The 16,603-nt window shown below is 36.7% G+C and overlaps 1 protein-coding gene and 1 long non-coding RNA gene across 3 annotated transcripts in view; one reads left to right on the forward strand and one right to left on the reverse strand.

Annotated features, from left to right (window-relative positions):
• The window catches only part of LOC122355493, a 65,220-nt gene that overhangs the window by 47,379 nt on the left and 1,238 nt on the right, over positions 1–16,603 (forward strand). The window contains exons 1-2 of one of the 2 annotated variants that reach the window (XR_006252225.1): positions 16,336–16,473; positions 16,561–16,603. The exon at positions 16,561–16,603 is cut by the window's right edge and continues 62 nt beyond it. This is a non-coding gene — a long non-coding RNA (uncharacterized LOC122355493). Of the gene's footprint in view, positions 1–16,335; positions 16,474–16,560 lie in introns of those variants that run through there. The other variant, XR_006252224.1, reaches the window with a different exon arrangement.
• tekt3 (tektin 3) lies at positions 1,170–7,973 on the reverse strand. Its single transcript, XM_043253896.1, has 8 exons — positions 7,801–7,973; positions 6,544–7,142; positions 5,524–5,607; positions 5,096–5,166; positions 4,805–4,948; positions 3,756–3,978; positions 2,816–2,970; positions 1,170–2,692 (listed from the first exon to the last, which is right to left on the reverse strand). The coding sequence occupies exons 2-8, from the start codon at positions 7,114–7,116 to the stop codon at positions 2,476–2,478; spliced, it is 1,467 nt and encodes a 488-aa protein (XP_043109831.1). The 5' UTR covers positions 7,117–7,142; positions 7,801–7,973; the 3' UTR covers positions 1,170–2,475.

Here is a 16,603-nt window from a genome sequence, read left to right on the forward strand (position 1 = left end):
GAATGGCTGAAAGTTACACACACTCCCATGGTATTTTTATTGACCTGGGCGACTTTCAAGATTGTAAACTGTGTGTAAAGTGAAAAATTGCACCATTCCGCCAGTGCCCAGCTGTGTTTGGACCACACTGAGATTCAAACTGTTACATGAATATGACTACACTGTACTGTTGGCAGATACTGTGGTCTAAAGTGGTGGTCTGTGTGTAAAACTCAATGAGAAGAAAACCATGGGATCCAGCTTAAGTTTCAGGCACAGCTGGCCACCGGATGACTCTCGTGGGCTGGCAGGGCCCACTCAAATGTTTTGTCTGTGTGTTTTCTTTGCTGGAAACCATGAGAAACACACTTCAGATGTGAAAATAAGGTGGTGAAGAAGCCAAGATGACAGTAACGCTTCTCATAACTCTGCATTAAAAGCCTACAAATCCTGAAATGAAAATATTAACTGTAAGAAAATGGCCAATGCCTTCAGCAGTAAATCACATACATTAAAAAGCCTCAAAAATATCATTTTTATGTCTACATCCTTTAAAACAGAGTCATATTTGTCTTAAGCAACGCATTCCTGCAATATTTCAAAGGTCAGGGTTGGGTAATGAAGTTCTCAAGTACTATACTCAGATATACCATACTAATTTTCATACTTAAATCAATATTGCTCCTGTAGCAGACTCTGAGGATCACTATGTACTCGAGATGATAAAAAAACCTGAAAAGAATAGAAACACGGACTTCAATATTTACTTGGTGCATAACTTTTCAGGTCTGTCAGTCACTGAATAGGAGAACTGATGTGGCGTGGTGTTAAATGTTATTTGAAAATAGAAGATTGACATTCAGAGTTGACAGTGAGCCATCCCTGTGTTAAAACAGTGCTCCTGAGCAAGGCATCTGCACAGGGTTCCTCAAGAGAAGCGGTTGCTTTATTGGCAGTTCCTTAGGAATCACTCGAGCCTATTGCAATATGTGTATTGCATTTAAAAGTGTAATTTGTTCCTGTGATGGCAAAACTTAATTTTCAACAGCCATTAATCCAGTGTCATGTGATAGTATATTGTAATTTTCTGCACAGTAAACACTTTTCTTATCTCTATTGAAAATCGCTGTGTTGCTTTATGTAAACCATTAATCATTTCTTCAAACAATCATACTGACCTCAAATTTTAAATGGTACAGCATAAACTGCTTTATGATCATATTTTGAACTGTTGACATATTTGACAGTATAAACAAACAAACAAATACATATGAACATAGGGGGAAATTAGTGCAAAACATATTTGTATGAATACTACTAAGTAAGTCTTGTTGTAAAGAAAAGCATACATATGATATATTTAACCATAAATATATCATATGTAATTTTTGATTAGTATGTAATATGCATTGCTAAGGACAATATTGGAACAAATTTGAATATATTTCTTTTATTAGATTTTATTTTGCAACCTCAGATTGAAGATTTTCAAATAGTTGCATCTCAGCCAAATATTGTTTTTTCCTAACATCAAAAGCATCTTTCAAATGATCTATAAGCTGACCCTTATGGTTTTGTTGTCCAGCATCACATATCTGCTTTTTCTGTATTAGAGCAATCTCATAAGAGCTTATTTTTCTTATAAGTTCTTATATTTCCTATAGAATCTTAGGCAAAATAAGTCTTACTTATTTCTTCTGAAATATGAAAGAGCAAGCTATCTCATCTATGTGTGTATATTTGCATAAGCATTCTGTCAAAAAGCACACATCTCATTCTTCTTACTGATGCACCTAATCTCAAGTGCATCTTAAGCAACCCTGCAAGCATGTGTACTGTTAAGCATTCAGCCTGCAGCAGACTTTGATTTATGTAAAGAATTTGAAATGTATGTTTGAGCAGAACACCAGTGTGCCGTTTATAGTAGCAAACACTTTTCCCCTTTGAATCAATAAACCCAGATGCTGTGTGTATACTTAACCATGAGTCTCGTAGCCGGTGGCATCTGTTTCCTAAGTGTGTGTTTGTACTTCAGAAGAACATGAGAACTACAGCTCCACTGTGCTTTGCTGTACTCAGGGAAGTGTGGAGTGAACATCACTTTATCAGTGACAGCCCTCAAGTGGACCTCTGAACTAAACAAACAAAGGAAAGGTGTTCTGTCCACTGTCTGCAAACTGTCAGAATCATGTCACACCTGAGCAAAAAACAAACCTGTTTACAATTTAAGGTCAACAGATGTCTGGAGCTCTTAAGATCACTGATAAACTCTGTATTTTAACTCTTCAAACTCTTTAGTCTTTTCTTAGGAATACTACAAAAATTTGAGGTTCGATTGAGGTTCCCTTTACAGGATTTACTAGATAGATTTTTTTATCAGGATAGTCAAATTCTAATCATCACAGTGTGCTTAACTTACTGAAACAATAAAAGTGAGGTGTTAATTTTGGATTTAGGTTAATGGGTAATCAACGTCTGTAGAAGATTCTGGAAGATCTAGGTGTATCCAACTAGGCGAGGAGTGCTGGGAAAGCTCTTCCTCATGCCCATGCATTTCTCCTGATCCAGGAACAGAGAGTTGGCTTTGATTGACAGGTCATGCTCTAGAGCAACTTTGGTCTTCACCAGGGTCTGTAGAGTGTTCTCGGCCTCCATCAGTCTCTCTCTCAGTTTATGAATGGTGTCTTCAATCTCCCTTACCTCTGTAACCAGCCTGAGAAAGAGAGGGAGTAAAACAAGGAAAACAGAGGCTTGGATCAGATTTTTGTTTCTAGATTTAATCTTGCAAACGAACAGTTTTTGTATCCAAACCTTGACAGATGTATAGGGCAGTTACCTGTGATAAGGATTGTCTCTGCAGAGTTCTACATTGGGTCTGCGAGACCTCTCTTCCAGCCGGGTCTGGGCCACTTTAAGTGGGTTCTCTTTGTCTCGGATTGCCTTTTTTAAAGCTTCAATCAGCATCTCGGTTTGGAAGATTTCCTGAAGGGTCTGAAAGTGGAAGCAAGGAGAGTTAATTGAAAAAGTGACAAAATCAGTTATTCTTTGTGTCTTACTTCTTGAGCCTTCTCAGAGTTAAAAAGGTCCTGTCAAGTGTACTTAGTTCTTCTTTACATATCATAATTGACAGTCTAAAGCACTTTAATCTGAAATTAGGTTGGTATGGTTTTGTTCTGGGCAAAATTCCCACCCAATCGACACAACCATGCCAGGACAAGAAGGTGTAAATCAAACCCCCCCAGAGTAAACAGAACAAATTAAGCTGATTTTGATATAACAATTTAATTATTAATTTAATTTAATTACATTTTGAATATATTATATTTATTATTTGTGGATTTGAAAGGGCTTTATAGTTCTAATTACAGCCCGTATAATACATATAAATACATAAAAATATCCAGGATCAAGTGTCATCTCTTACATAGACACACACTCTCTCGCCAACATGATGTAATCTCATTTTGACCAATCAGCATCATGAATGATGGTTCTTTATTGGTTACCTCATGCCTCTGATAACAGCCGTCAAGGATTTAAAAATTATAGACAGCTGACAGAGCTTCTTCATGCTCTTTATTAACCTTAACAAGAGATTTCGGTGTTTAGAGCTTCCTGTCTACATCTTTAGGGCATAAAAAACAGGCAATTTATTTTGGGTCCTGTCCAGTCAAAGTGAAGTGGTAAAGAGGAAGTAGGATATATCTATTACTAAACATCAGGTGAAGAATGAGTGGTTAAAAGTTATGGCGTGATGTTTAGAATCCTGTGGTTACCTTAGCCAGGTGGGTTTGGAGATTGTTCTTGGCATCTGCCATCTCAGAGACGCGGTTGGTAAAGGACACGTTTACAGAATTAAACTGGTTCCACATCTCGTTTGAAGTGGCATTGAGCAGGATCTCAATCTCATCACGGAGTTTGTGAGAGGCAGCGCGTTCACTCTGAGAATGCAGGATGTTGTCGTCAGTGAACTTCGACCAGGAGTCTGGGAGACTGATACTGTTGAGACCATATAGAGAATAAGCAGAGCAAATCCTGACCCTAACGTATCCTAAAAAACAGAATTGTCTTTCTTTGATTGAAGTTTTAGCATGACAAATCCCAGAGGGATTAACATGGTAATGAGATTTTAATGTGTTTGGCGAAATCGATTAACTAGTCTGCATGTCCACCATAGTGTTTTCCTCTGCAGCTAGCGCATTTTTAACAACCAATCAGAGCAGAAGAGGGGCGGGACTACCAACCGTACTACAGCTGCACAACGATGGAGAAGTTAATATTGCTTGTCTCCGAGTATTTATGTCTTTTCTATATCGAATTGCCCGACTACTATAATATTGTTATGAAACATAATGTTTGGAGAACATTTAATTCTCGATGCGTCTGCCGTTACTTCAGCGGATACAGCGTCTTAATGGAAAAAACACTGCACTCTCAAGTGCTAACACCAAAGCGTTTTTAGCCTGACGTTTTCAGCTGACAAAAAAAAAAAAACGCTACGGTGGACATGTGGCCTATACTTGCAACTGCTAATACATCTACATGCGGTGTGCATGTAAGAAATATTTCTGCTGCACATAATAACCCCCATATGGAATATATTAAATCGCCTCATAGTAAATCTATACAGGTGGAGCTGGGGAAGGTGGAGGGTTTCTCAAGAATGCAGCAAATACTATAGCAAGCACTAGCTAAGAATTTGAACGATAATAAAAGAACCAATCAGTTGCACCATGTGATAATAATGTAATTATGACAGAGTGGGTTAGACCTATTGGACCATGCCATCTAGAGTTTCATGACAGAACTTTGTATTAAAACTCACGATGGGTCCATGCGATCAATCCCTCTGTAGTAGCTGATTCCATCAGAGGTGTTCCTGAGATGGTGACACCTATCATCGATTCTCTGTGCTGTGACCTTGTCACTCAAATCCCTCTCCAACTCATGTTGTGATGCACGATTTGACCTGAGGGTAATAATCAATATAATCACACACGCTGTTTTCGAGATGCTTCGATAATTTGTGAAGCCTTAACTATTGTTTATTTACAATTGAAAATATGAAGGCTAACTTGTATTTTGGGTTGTTTTAAATGCTTTCTGTAAAACTCACGCTAGTTGAGCAATAGCTCGGTCTAAATGGCGCCTCATTCTCTCCTGACATGACTTAATCACTTCCACTTCCTGCAAAAAAGGCAAAATTAACTTATACAAATATACAATATACAAATATAGACGTATTTTATAGTAGTGTAATGATTCATTTTTAAGTGAGACTTGAAATTAACACAGCTTACTAAACCAGTTGCATGGAGCATTGGTAGGCTACTTTGTACTACAGCTTGTGGTCATTATATACAATTTTTTGTTTGACCTTAGAATGCTACAGTTGACCAATCAGAATTAGGTATTGATTTAGTGAAAACAAATGCACATGGCTTAAGAAACCCCTCACAAAATAATTTACTAATATTAATAATGTCTGAGGTTGTTTTTGGTTTCAGGTGTTATGCGTTTAGATGAACTTTCAGGTGACCTCACCTTTATTAAATCTTTCTCTACATCATCATGAACCAGATCAATGGACATCCTCTTCTCTCTGTGGAACAAACATTCCTGAGAAACCTGAAAAGAGAAAAAGAGTGAGAATATTTGATACAATATTTAATATATTGCAATATCTATTTAATGTTAATTATTTTATTTTATATATTTAAAATTTTTATTTAATATTTGTAGTCTTCATTGCAGGTAGAACTTTTTCAAAAGTAATAATATGACAGAATATCAAACAGGATCACGTGTCCTCTCTCAAAATGTGACAACGGAAGCTCTAGTAAGCAATTACATCACTATGGAAACGTCTTGTGATCATTCTCGTGGTCTTTCCTGTTAGGTGACAGCAGCGTCACTACACTATTTTGGAACTCATCCAGCACTAGTCAGCATGTTTTGGTGCGGTTTCTGTGGAAACAGTCTCTTACTGTGACTCAGACGGGTAACTCTGTAAAGACAGTGGTGGGACACATTGAGGTCAGTGTAGATCTAGTGTGCTTTGTGCTCAGTGTGATTGAGTGTGTATATCTTACACCCCACTAGGTTCTGTTACCAAGTGGTTTCTAACAATGGGTCACCTGACACTCTACTGTGGGCTTTTCTAGTTACTGGGTCTTTAGCTAGATCGCCATGACCCAAATTAGGTGTGGAGCTGATAGAAAACTGCTAGAGCTCTGCCATGCTAGAATTCCAAGCATGGATGGAATGTTTGTTACAGTAGTAAACACAAGATATAACCTTTAAATTTCCTTCGAGATGTGAAATGTGTAAATAGTGTTAGTTCTCCACCAAAGGTTACATGCATTATTCTACTACTTGCTACTACTTCTACTACTTTATATATATATATATATATATATATATATATATATATATATATATATATATATAGTGTACATTTCTTCTATGTATAGACATACATGCACATGCATTATGTATATTTACTATTTATATCATTATTTACATATAATTTTTACTTTAAAAAAAATTATACAATTATATAACCTGGAGTGGCCCTTCAGTCTCAGCGAGTGCTCTTTCCAGTCTTCTTTTCACATCAGTCAGCGCTGATATTTCTGTCACCATGTTGTCTATCTCATGATTGAGCTCTGATCTCCAGAAGCTGATGTCGTTTAGTCTTTCTCCGAGGTTCTTGCTGGTGGTGTCCTGGGTCCTGCGGGTCATCTGGTCCTTATCCTGGATCATTCGGATAGTGTCCCTACGAAGCCTTTCGGCACTGTTCCGGGACGACTCTGACTCCCTGTAGTTACTGTGGTTGGACTTGAACCAGTCTTCTGGCATGTAGCGTGTACTGAGAGCTGTCCTGTTAGAAGGGTAAAACATGGTCTTGGCCCGGACCAAGTCTAGGTTTTCTCTTTGAAGGGCTGATACACTCGGGATAGCGCTGCCACTTCTGAAGTACGAATTAGTCCTCCAGGGCATGTTTGAATTCTGGTTCATGGTTAAGGCTGGTTGGTGGCTCCTGTAACTGGATGCTGTGGTGGATATGGCCGGTAAGAAATGGCTTGTTTTTGGCCGAGTGTAAGTGGCCATCTGAGTGGATCCAATTAGCTCCATGAATGAATCAATTAGTCACCTTTTTACTGTGAAAAACAACAACAACTACAAAACTGAGTTTGCTTTAGAATAAGTACAGTCACTTGCGGTTAATAACTACATACCTAGGCTTTGTGTGTGTTTGTGTGTGTGTGTGTGTGTTTCAGATATGAAAACTCTGGCATTAATCCATAATATCACACAATGTAAAAGACTGCAATTTATTAATGTATTGATTATTTTTATATTAACTTAAGCACAAAATAGAAACATAGATAAAGTAGCCAAACTATTTAAAAGTGCAATCTGTTAAGCTTTATATGGCTAAAATGTGTTAATGTTATGAACGAAAATGATCGTATCATATACACACAAGTCATTGGAAAAACATTAATGTAATGTCACTGACCTATTAAATAACGGCATAAAAGCTCTTTCTTTCGAAATATTCCATTCATTTGCGTATGAATTTAATTACTTTGCAAATATTAGCCTAATTGCAAGTCGATTTGGATAAACTGAAAACGTGTAATGCAAATTAAATATCGGAACAGAACATTATTCGCATGGCAGCTTTTTACTTTCTCCACAATGCGCGAAAAATCAAATAAATATCAAGCCGCGTGAACACCTCGAACAATAAAAATTAGAAACATATCAGATTATAAAACGGATAAATTGAACGTCCATTCAGAGTGAACTCACCGTTGAATCTCGTCTGTCACTCTGATGAGACGCAGTCTGTGCACCGCTGACAGGTGTAAGCGCGCACCTGTGCAGAACTGTGGAAGAAGTGCGCATGTGCGACACGGCACCGCTGTGCATTATTGATAGAGAAGTCCGTCAGCGCTCATCATTCCGCGAATCACTTCCGTAAGAGCTCGATCGAAAGCGCAGTTATCCAACACTACTGCTGGTTTAGAGGCAGGTAACCAATGACAACCAAACACACGGATAGACAGACGGAGCAAGTCCATAGAAGTAAATAAAAAGCATGAACATATAACGTGTTATGTGTATATCTATCTATCTATAGAGTTCAGTGAACTGCCTATACAGTAGGCTATATCTCTAATCTCTATTCTTAATACTCTAATATAAAAATTCTAACTTCATTATGTCTGGGCAGTCAGACCCCCTGATGAGTTAATGTTAATTCTCTAGAAACCATTGAGAATACATAAGCTGGCAGTAACAGTTCAGTAAGGGTCAAAGTGATCGGCTGTGATGAACTGGGACAAAGGGTCAGCCTGACCTTATGAGAGACAGGATCGTTTGGCATAGATTCATGCCATTTTATGTCGAGCATGTCATTCATTAGCAGTATTTTCCATTTGCAGTTGTAAATATTAGTGCATTATAAGAACAATCATGCTCAACTTTGCATTGCTTTCAAATCTCTGTGTTTCTGGTCTAACGTTTCAGAAGTGATGACTCATAAAAGCTCAGACTTCAACATGTGATGCCTGAGTGTTTCATTGCGGTTTTTACTAATGTCTCGAATGACCAAACAGAAAGCGTTTGGCATAATGACACCTGGATAAACGCGCAGAGAAAATAGTCCTTTATTTGTGTTTATTCTAGGAAACACGGCACATTTAATATTTCACAGAGGAAATGTGCTGGAGTTCTTCCTGCAGGGGTGTGGCACATCTGGACAGGAAACACAGCTGGAAGTGTGAATGTAAATGTTGAGTGCTAAGGGAGAACCACCTCTGCTGGCAGCTGTACTGTATGTATGGACTGTATCTGTCTCAAGGATAGATAGTTATAGCATTACTAATATTTCAACAAAAGTGTCCAGCTGGACTGCTTTCAAGCAGGAATTTTTCCAGTTTAAAACACACCCAAAAGAAACTCAGTACAATGTACTGAGTTAATGTTGATACACCATTAAATTATATCATCATTAACATTGCGTACAAATTTAATAGTCATTACATTTTAATGTAACTTTTTTTTTAAAATGTCATTATGTATTAAATAAGGAATGAAAGGTATTATTTTAACATTAAATGCATATCCCAACTTTAAAATAATCGCGTGTGAATTTTTTTAGAATTGCGTCAATCTCTCACCAATTGATCCTGAATGGGTGCCGTCAGAATGAGAATTCAAACATCTGATCAAAACATCACAGTAATCCACAACTAATCCAGACAACTCCAGTCCATTATTTAATGTCTTGTGAATTGAATATATGTCTTTTTAAGAAACACACCTAACTTCAAACTTTGTTTCCGGCTAAAATACAAGTCTATCCATAATATCGCTTTCTCCTGTGAAAAAGTCGTGGCATCTGAATAAGGAGAGAAATGTGCACAGAAGTGAAAACACTCCCAACAGTTCTGCTAATATGATTTTCATATAAGTGGACAACAATTGACTGATTTTTACCAGAAGAAGCATGAATTATGACCAGAAGCTGGTTTAAAGTTAAAGCTTAAGTAAAGATCGAAAAGATACTTCCATTTCATCACAACTTTAATAGCAGGACCACAGAATAATGCTAATGTTTTGTGTTTGCAACCACCAAATTCCATTGTTTTGCAAGAAACCCCGCACTGTCATGGCTACCATTTTTTGTGTACACATTCATCATTCTGAATGGAGGGAATCTGAGCTATGAATCAGTGAGATAGGTGAGAGGATGCCTTCTAATTATTGCATGGCCCCCAATACCTTTACACCGCCCCCTCCACGAGGATGGGTTACCGCTGCCTTATCAATGATTCATTCAACAGGAAGAGAGCACACTGGGCTATTTAACACAGTATAATCATACGTGTGTCTTGTTACAGCCCAGGTTAAGAGACGCACATATGTGCCCAGGACTGAGGCTGTGTGTTGACGTTATCCCGGCTGGGCTTGTGTCTCTCAGTTCTGAAGAGGGTGTTGACATGTTTTGACTCACACAAAAAGGAAATCGCTTTGCAGCTGAGCCTCAGAGTCATTCTTCATGGACTGGAATGCAACATGTGGGTTTGTCTTACTGTCCAAAGAGGATAGAATAAAAACCACAGTCAATTTTTGTGGGATTATGTTTGTACATTGCTATATTAAAAACTATACTATTATAAAATATAAATTAAATCTAATAAAAAAAAAAATTATAATATTTTTTTCTAGCTAAAATAATAATATATAATAAGATATATATATATATATATATATATATATAATAAATGCATAAAAGCAAATGTATAATAAAAGCTATACTATTATCATAAAATAAATAAAAAAATAAATAAATTAATATTAATAAATAAAATAAACAAAAAACTTTTTTTTTTTTTTTTTAGCATAGCTGTTTAAATATTAGCCTTGGTTTTGTCATGCAATGCTTTGGGTTTTTGCTTCCTTCCTATTGCTCTCTTTGCCAACAGATCAACAGATCAGAGTTTCTCAACGTGAGCCTCCCCAACCGGAGCCCCTCTCTGTTATCCCGCTGCGGTTTTCTCCCTGATGTCTGTGTCTTTACTAAAATAACACTGCATGAATTCCCTATTAGGCGAACCAGCCAACAGCCTACAATAAGAAGAAAACTGTCACTCTTCGATTATAATAATTTTAATGCATACATTTAAAGAATCTCCTCTTTGTAATTAGAAAGCAAGATAATTGTGGATGTATATCTTACATAATTCTGACTTTATAATTTGTTGATTTTATATCTCACAATGTGACTTAATATTTTAATTAGCATTTACTTTTAAATGAAAACAGGCTTCTTTAATCTGCTAAACGCATAAAGAAAAATGTATTTTTTTTATTCCGCTGCTGAACTGCAGTTTCTCACCCGGTGGTCTAATATCACAACCGTCGGTTTTCTATGTCAACAGGGTAAGCTGAGATTCGAAGGGCATTGTGCCAGCGATCTACTGTATCACTCGACACACATTCTGACGTACATTCACATCAGACCTCATGTCATTACCTCTCCCCATGTTGAATATGTCCTGTAAAGGCATGGAGAACAAACCCACGGTTGACGTCCATCGCCCTCCAAACAGCAAACACCTCCCTAGTGCCCATAGGCTTCAGCCTAGAACGTGAGTGTAACTTTAGAGTACCCTATATTTACCCTAGTATCGTGCGTCTGGAGGGTCTGCGGTGTACTACTGCATGCCAAGGATGCGTGAGAGGACAAACCCATTTTACGAATGCTATAGAGTCTTGCAAAGAGTATTTTCAAACTGTAGAGTGAAACACAGATTGAATTGCAGCCATGCAATTCAATTCAAAAAGTACTCTTAAGGGGTGTTCAGGTAGAACATGTTTTTGCATGCTAATCATTAGTTCTTTTACATAAACGTGCATCAGATTTTCGTAATTTCCATTCCGCTGAACTATTTTCAAGTTTTTTTTTATGCAAATGCAAGATTGACAAACATGCTTGACTGCCTTTTGTTTTTGCAGCATCTGATATATGGCCTAGCATTGCAAAAACATGGTTCTGAAGTAAAAATCAGTTTTTTATTTTTTTATTTTAAATATATTTTAATATTTTTTTGTGTACCACTGCCCTGTGCCGCTCTTTTCAGTCCTCTGCTATGCTTTTACATAATTTCTTCAATTTCTGACAGGCGTCTTTGACTGTCATACATCTTTTGCAGTCTCACTAATTGCACTGAAGTTAAAATAAGTTTTAAATATACATATGTGCATATGTATTTTTTCCCATTCCACTGTCCTGTTATTTTCAGTTTTGTATTGTAAAACTATGGCGCTCAAGTTAAAATTGAGTGGAAATAAATGAGTTCCGCATTTTAACAAAGATCGGAAGACATGCCAGGTTTGTTGTTGAAAAATAGGGAAAATGTAGTGAAAGGAAACAAACTAAACAAAACAAAATATATATTTCTATATTTTTTTTCTGAAAATGTGGTCACGTGATTTTCAAAGAGCTCAATTATAGTGCATATGGAATTTTTTTTATGGCATTTTTTTGTGCTTTGGCTGTTATGAAGTATGATTCTAATGCCGTAATGTCCTCGAAATCTATTTGCATTGATAATCAACAGGAGTGTCAGATTCAAACTGTCACATGCAAAATGGATATTGATGGATAAAATGCCGTGTTTATTATGAATCAGTGTTCTAGGAGGTTTGGGTGGGATGGTTTTCATGTTAACGCTACGAGACCTGACACTGGCTGGTGTTCCAGAGGATCAGATGGATTGAGAGAGAGAAAGAACCTGATGCTCGATCACTCAGATGACGGCACTGCAGGTTTCAGGTTTCATGCTGAAGAGGGTTTGATGGCTGGTTATCTGAGGTGAGGTAAGGATGGACCATTCCATCTACATTCCTCTTCGTTACTGGGCCATAACTGACCTCTTCCATGGAGGTCTACACAGAACACACGTAACGCACGAAGTCTGAAAATGCTGACAGAGAGGAAGTGATGCTATTTACTATCTAAACACCATTGAAAATGATGGACACTGCATCAGGAAAGGGCTTGGTCGGGTCTCTAATAATTTGGGGAGGGTCCGTGTTTACCTTTCCTCTCTGACTCCATCAACTGTCAGACACAGAGGATCGAACATCCTGCTTTGTTAAACTAGTGGCCTCTCTTTCCTCTCTAACTGTGGATTTATTCAAACTTATGACTTCATTCGTGCAGTTTCTTTACTAACGAATGGGTGAGGTAGACCGAGCTGGTCTCAGACATGTGTGAATCTTTAAGGACCGTATCTTTGAATTAGCGATTGAGCTGAAAACATGGCAACTGTAGTTTCCACATTGTTGCCGTGGGCTACCATCACACCTGAACAGGAGAGTAACTGAGGCATTAAATCTGATTGGCTAATAGCAGCCCCCTACTGAGACATAGGCATTAAGAGATTCTTGTTTTTATGTGTGTATGTGTGTGTGTGTGTGTGTGTGTGTGTGTGTGTAAGAAATGTTTGGTTATTTCAAATGCATCGAAACTTGTGTTACCCTTTTTACTATTTACTACTAGGTGTTGGGGTCCATAGGGCGATTAAAAAAAATTAATTAATTAAACAAAAGAAAGAACAAGAGGTTTCATTAATTACATTTATGTTATTCTGATTCTGCTGTAGTTTTATTTTTTTTAGTTTTATTTCATTATTACATCAAACAGTGTGTTAACAGCAAATACATATTCTTACAAATAAATCATTTTATTTTATTTTAGAAATAGCATAAATGGACAAATGATCAAAAAGTCTTAAACCGCTGATGAAGTAATGGCATTTTAATTTTGGGGGCCAGTGTAAAGCAGAAATTGCACTGCGATGATTATATTATTTTTAAATATATATTTAGCCTAACTGTGGGATAGATTGAATCGGTGCGCTTTAGATCAGGCTCTCGATTCATAGACGTTTGTTTAGCAATAAGGATGTTACAGTGCGTATCGATAGAAGCGTGCAAAGTCAATGTCAGTCAACACATTCGCTTTATATTTTCGGTGTGCTTGCTTTAGTCTGGAAGAGATCGGCGTTTAAAAATCTGGAGACATGTGGCGCTGTGAAAAGCTTTCTAAGTGACTTTTGGAATGTCTCGGTTCAGGTGTTGAATCATGTGGCGTTCAGATACTTAACTGCTACATTCTGAGCCTCAGTGAATCTCCTCCTATAAATATTCTGAATGGGTGGTCTCTTTAATGGCATATAGAGGCCGCACCGAGGAGGGTGCATGATCCTAATTAGGGTTTGTGTACAAGAAAGCACATTTGCTATCTCTTTAGCTCAATTTTCTTTCAGCAGAAAGGTAATCGCCGGCGAGCAATATGCTCATTAGCTGTCCTAATTTGGCACCTAGACTAAGACATGCCCCTGTCTAGACCATCATTCAGTGTTAATGTTTAGAGTAGGTTTGCATTCTTTACTGTAGGTCCGTTGGAAAACCTTTAGAGGTACCAAGAATGGTACAGTATTGGATTACATAGTAGAACAGCACAGGCGCCAATGATCAGATTAGGCTGAACCACAGGGGAAAGGGATTGCAGATAAACTTTAGCATAGTGCACCGGCGCTTTTGAAAAGCGTAGGTCTTAATAAATGGTCTAGACATGCAGCTGGACCACAGAAGAAGACATATGGGCAAAATGTAAATAATGCATGTTATGAGATTATAGTGCCAATAGTAGAACGTTACAATACATGGACTGAGATCCCTGAGAAGTAGATTACTTGGCACAATCCAAATCCTTTTTCAGTGCTTTACTGATGTTATGTTATGGGCTACAAGACAAGCATTTATATGAAGGTGGGCCATATTAAGAAAATCATTTTCGGCAGTTACCATAAACTGTGAGTGTTTTAATAACTCAGTAACTTATTAATAAATAATTTTCTTATAAAATCATACATTTCATTATAAGTTGCAATTGTTTGGTAGCATAATATTTAGATCAGTAAACTAAATTACTTTTAAATTATTGTTATTATCTTAATTTATTAATACATTTTAATTTCGTCATTTAAAGAAAACATCTGCCCTTTTATTTTTGCTGGAAAAATGTTTTTGTTGTTTCTGAGAACTCTTAGAATTGCAAGAAAAAATCTAAATTGTGCGATTAAAAAAGTCAAAACTGCTTAAAAATATCTTCTTCCATGCTGATATTTTCTTTTAGCTATATATGTATGTGTATTTTTATTTGCAATTTTATTTAATTCTGATGTGTATTTGTTGTAATTTCAACATGTTGTTATTTTAATTTTGTCATTTTTGGAAAACTACTTCCTGGCTTTACTGCAAAAAAAAAAAAAAAAAAAAAAAAAAAAAAAAATAAATATATATATATATATATATATATATATATATATATATATATATATATATATATATATATATATATATACATATATATAATACATATATATACTATATATATATATATATTTAAATGATATATATATATATTATGTGCATAAATAAAAAAAATAAAAAAAAATATTTAAAATATGTATTATAAAAATAAAGCTCTGTTTATTGTGTGCACTTAAGTGAAATAATAAATATATATACTAAATATTTTATTAAGCTATGTTATATAAATATATATATAATATATATATCAGCATATATATATATATATATATATATATATATATATATATATATATATATGCACACACACACACTGAATATATATATTGAAATGTACAAATAAAGTTTCAGTTCAGGTGCACATTTCAGATCTTCATCTCACCAACAGAAACAGGTTGAGAGAGTTTGGAAACAGAATGAGAAACCAGCTACAGATAGACAAGATTGGGCAGACAAACAAAGAAATCTGATTGAGAGATCGATATCAAGCATAGACAGATAGAAAGCACCACCACACATGTCTGACAGCTCGCTCAGAGCCAAAGTTCCTGCCTGCTGAACATGAATGCAGGGCTCTGTTCACCGTCCCAGTCATCACATTCCTTCAGAGCCACACGGCCCAGCGGAGGAGAGGGCAGCAGCCGTGGAGCCTGGCCAGGATCTAACTTACAATACATCCAGTCTGCACACAGGCCTGCCAACAACCCCGTCATGCTCCCAAAATGTCACAGCTCATTGTCCGGCGGTTTGTCTCTGACGTAGGTGTGAAGACCATTGTAGCCCTTAGGGATCACTTGGTCACTAAACACTAATTTTCAGATTAAACTAGCGTGGTAAATGCCGGTTTTGCTAACCTACGTTGAGAAACTTGTACAGCTGTAATCAAAACATCATGATTCACACTGCAGAAAAGTTAGAGTTAGAAAAGGCCGAGGGGGGGAAACTATATAAATATATAATAATGTTTTTAAATAAAATCATAACTGAAAGACAATGAAATATAAAACCGAAATTTATTTAAAAATTCCTTCTGTATGGTCCTTTATGGAAAGAGGGTTCTGCTTACAAGTTAAAGAACCCCAATCTAGTACCATTTAGAAACAACTACTCTTTTTGAGAATGCACTTGCCTAAAATCAACTTCAACTTTAAGGAATATCTCTAAACCAGCAAACATGATTTAAAAAGCCCCAGTATTGATCTTACTAATATCCCATAAATTATAGATTCACGCCATATTGTTCTTTATGGTTCTTTTCTGACCTTTTAACTCATGTTTACTATCATTAGTACAGGATTTCCTGTCATGTTTCACCTGGTTTGTCAGAACTTTGTGCACCCAGAAACCGGCTCCTCCAGCTATGAAAAATGCCTGATGTCATGTGATGCATGCTTTCAAGCGGCTTTAAATCCCTTCACAGTGTCATGCATGGGTGTTTCTTCTGAACACAGATTTAGCACGCTGCTGTGGATGAAATGCTGAATAGATTCGATTTTGGGGTTGCATTAGGGTGGATCCATCCTGCGGTACCGTTTCCATCAGCCGCCTTAAACTGCATTAAAAAGAGGAACGGTAGTCTTGTTATGCTAGTGCATTGGCATCAAAGCAATTTTTTAATTGTCAGGAAATCAATGCTGTTTTTTTTTGTCTGTTTTGTAGAAACTCTGCCCTCTCTGGTCGGTGAGTGTTACTACTATAGTCT

This window comes from Puntigrus tetrazona, chromosome 12 (genome assembly GCF_018831695.1).
Source record: "Puntigrus tetrazona isolate hp1 chromosome 12, ASM1883169v1, whole genome shotgun sequence".
Classification (NCBI taxonomy): domain Eukaryota; kingdom Metazoa; phylum Chordata; class Actinopteri; order Cypriniformes; family Cyprinidae; genus Puntigrus; species Puntigrus tetrazona.

What these genes read in the sequence shown, in the direction of transcription:
- tekt3 (XM_043253896.1), bottom strand. Translation starts at nt 7,116, where the DNA reads ATGGAGCTAATTGGATCCACTCAGATGGCCACTTACACTCGGCCAAAA. An exon ending in TCCAAACCCACCTGGCTAAG is followed by an intron (nt 2,971 to 3,755) that starts GTAACCACAGGA and finishes TTCCACTTTCAG; the next exon opens with ACCCTTCAGGAAATCTTCCA. An exon ending in AGAGACAATCCTTATCACAG is followed by an intron (nt 2,693 to 2,815) that starts GTAACTGCCCTA and finishes TCTCTTTCTCAG; the next exon opens with GCTGGTTACAGAGGTAAGGG.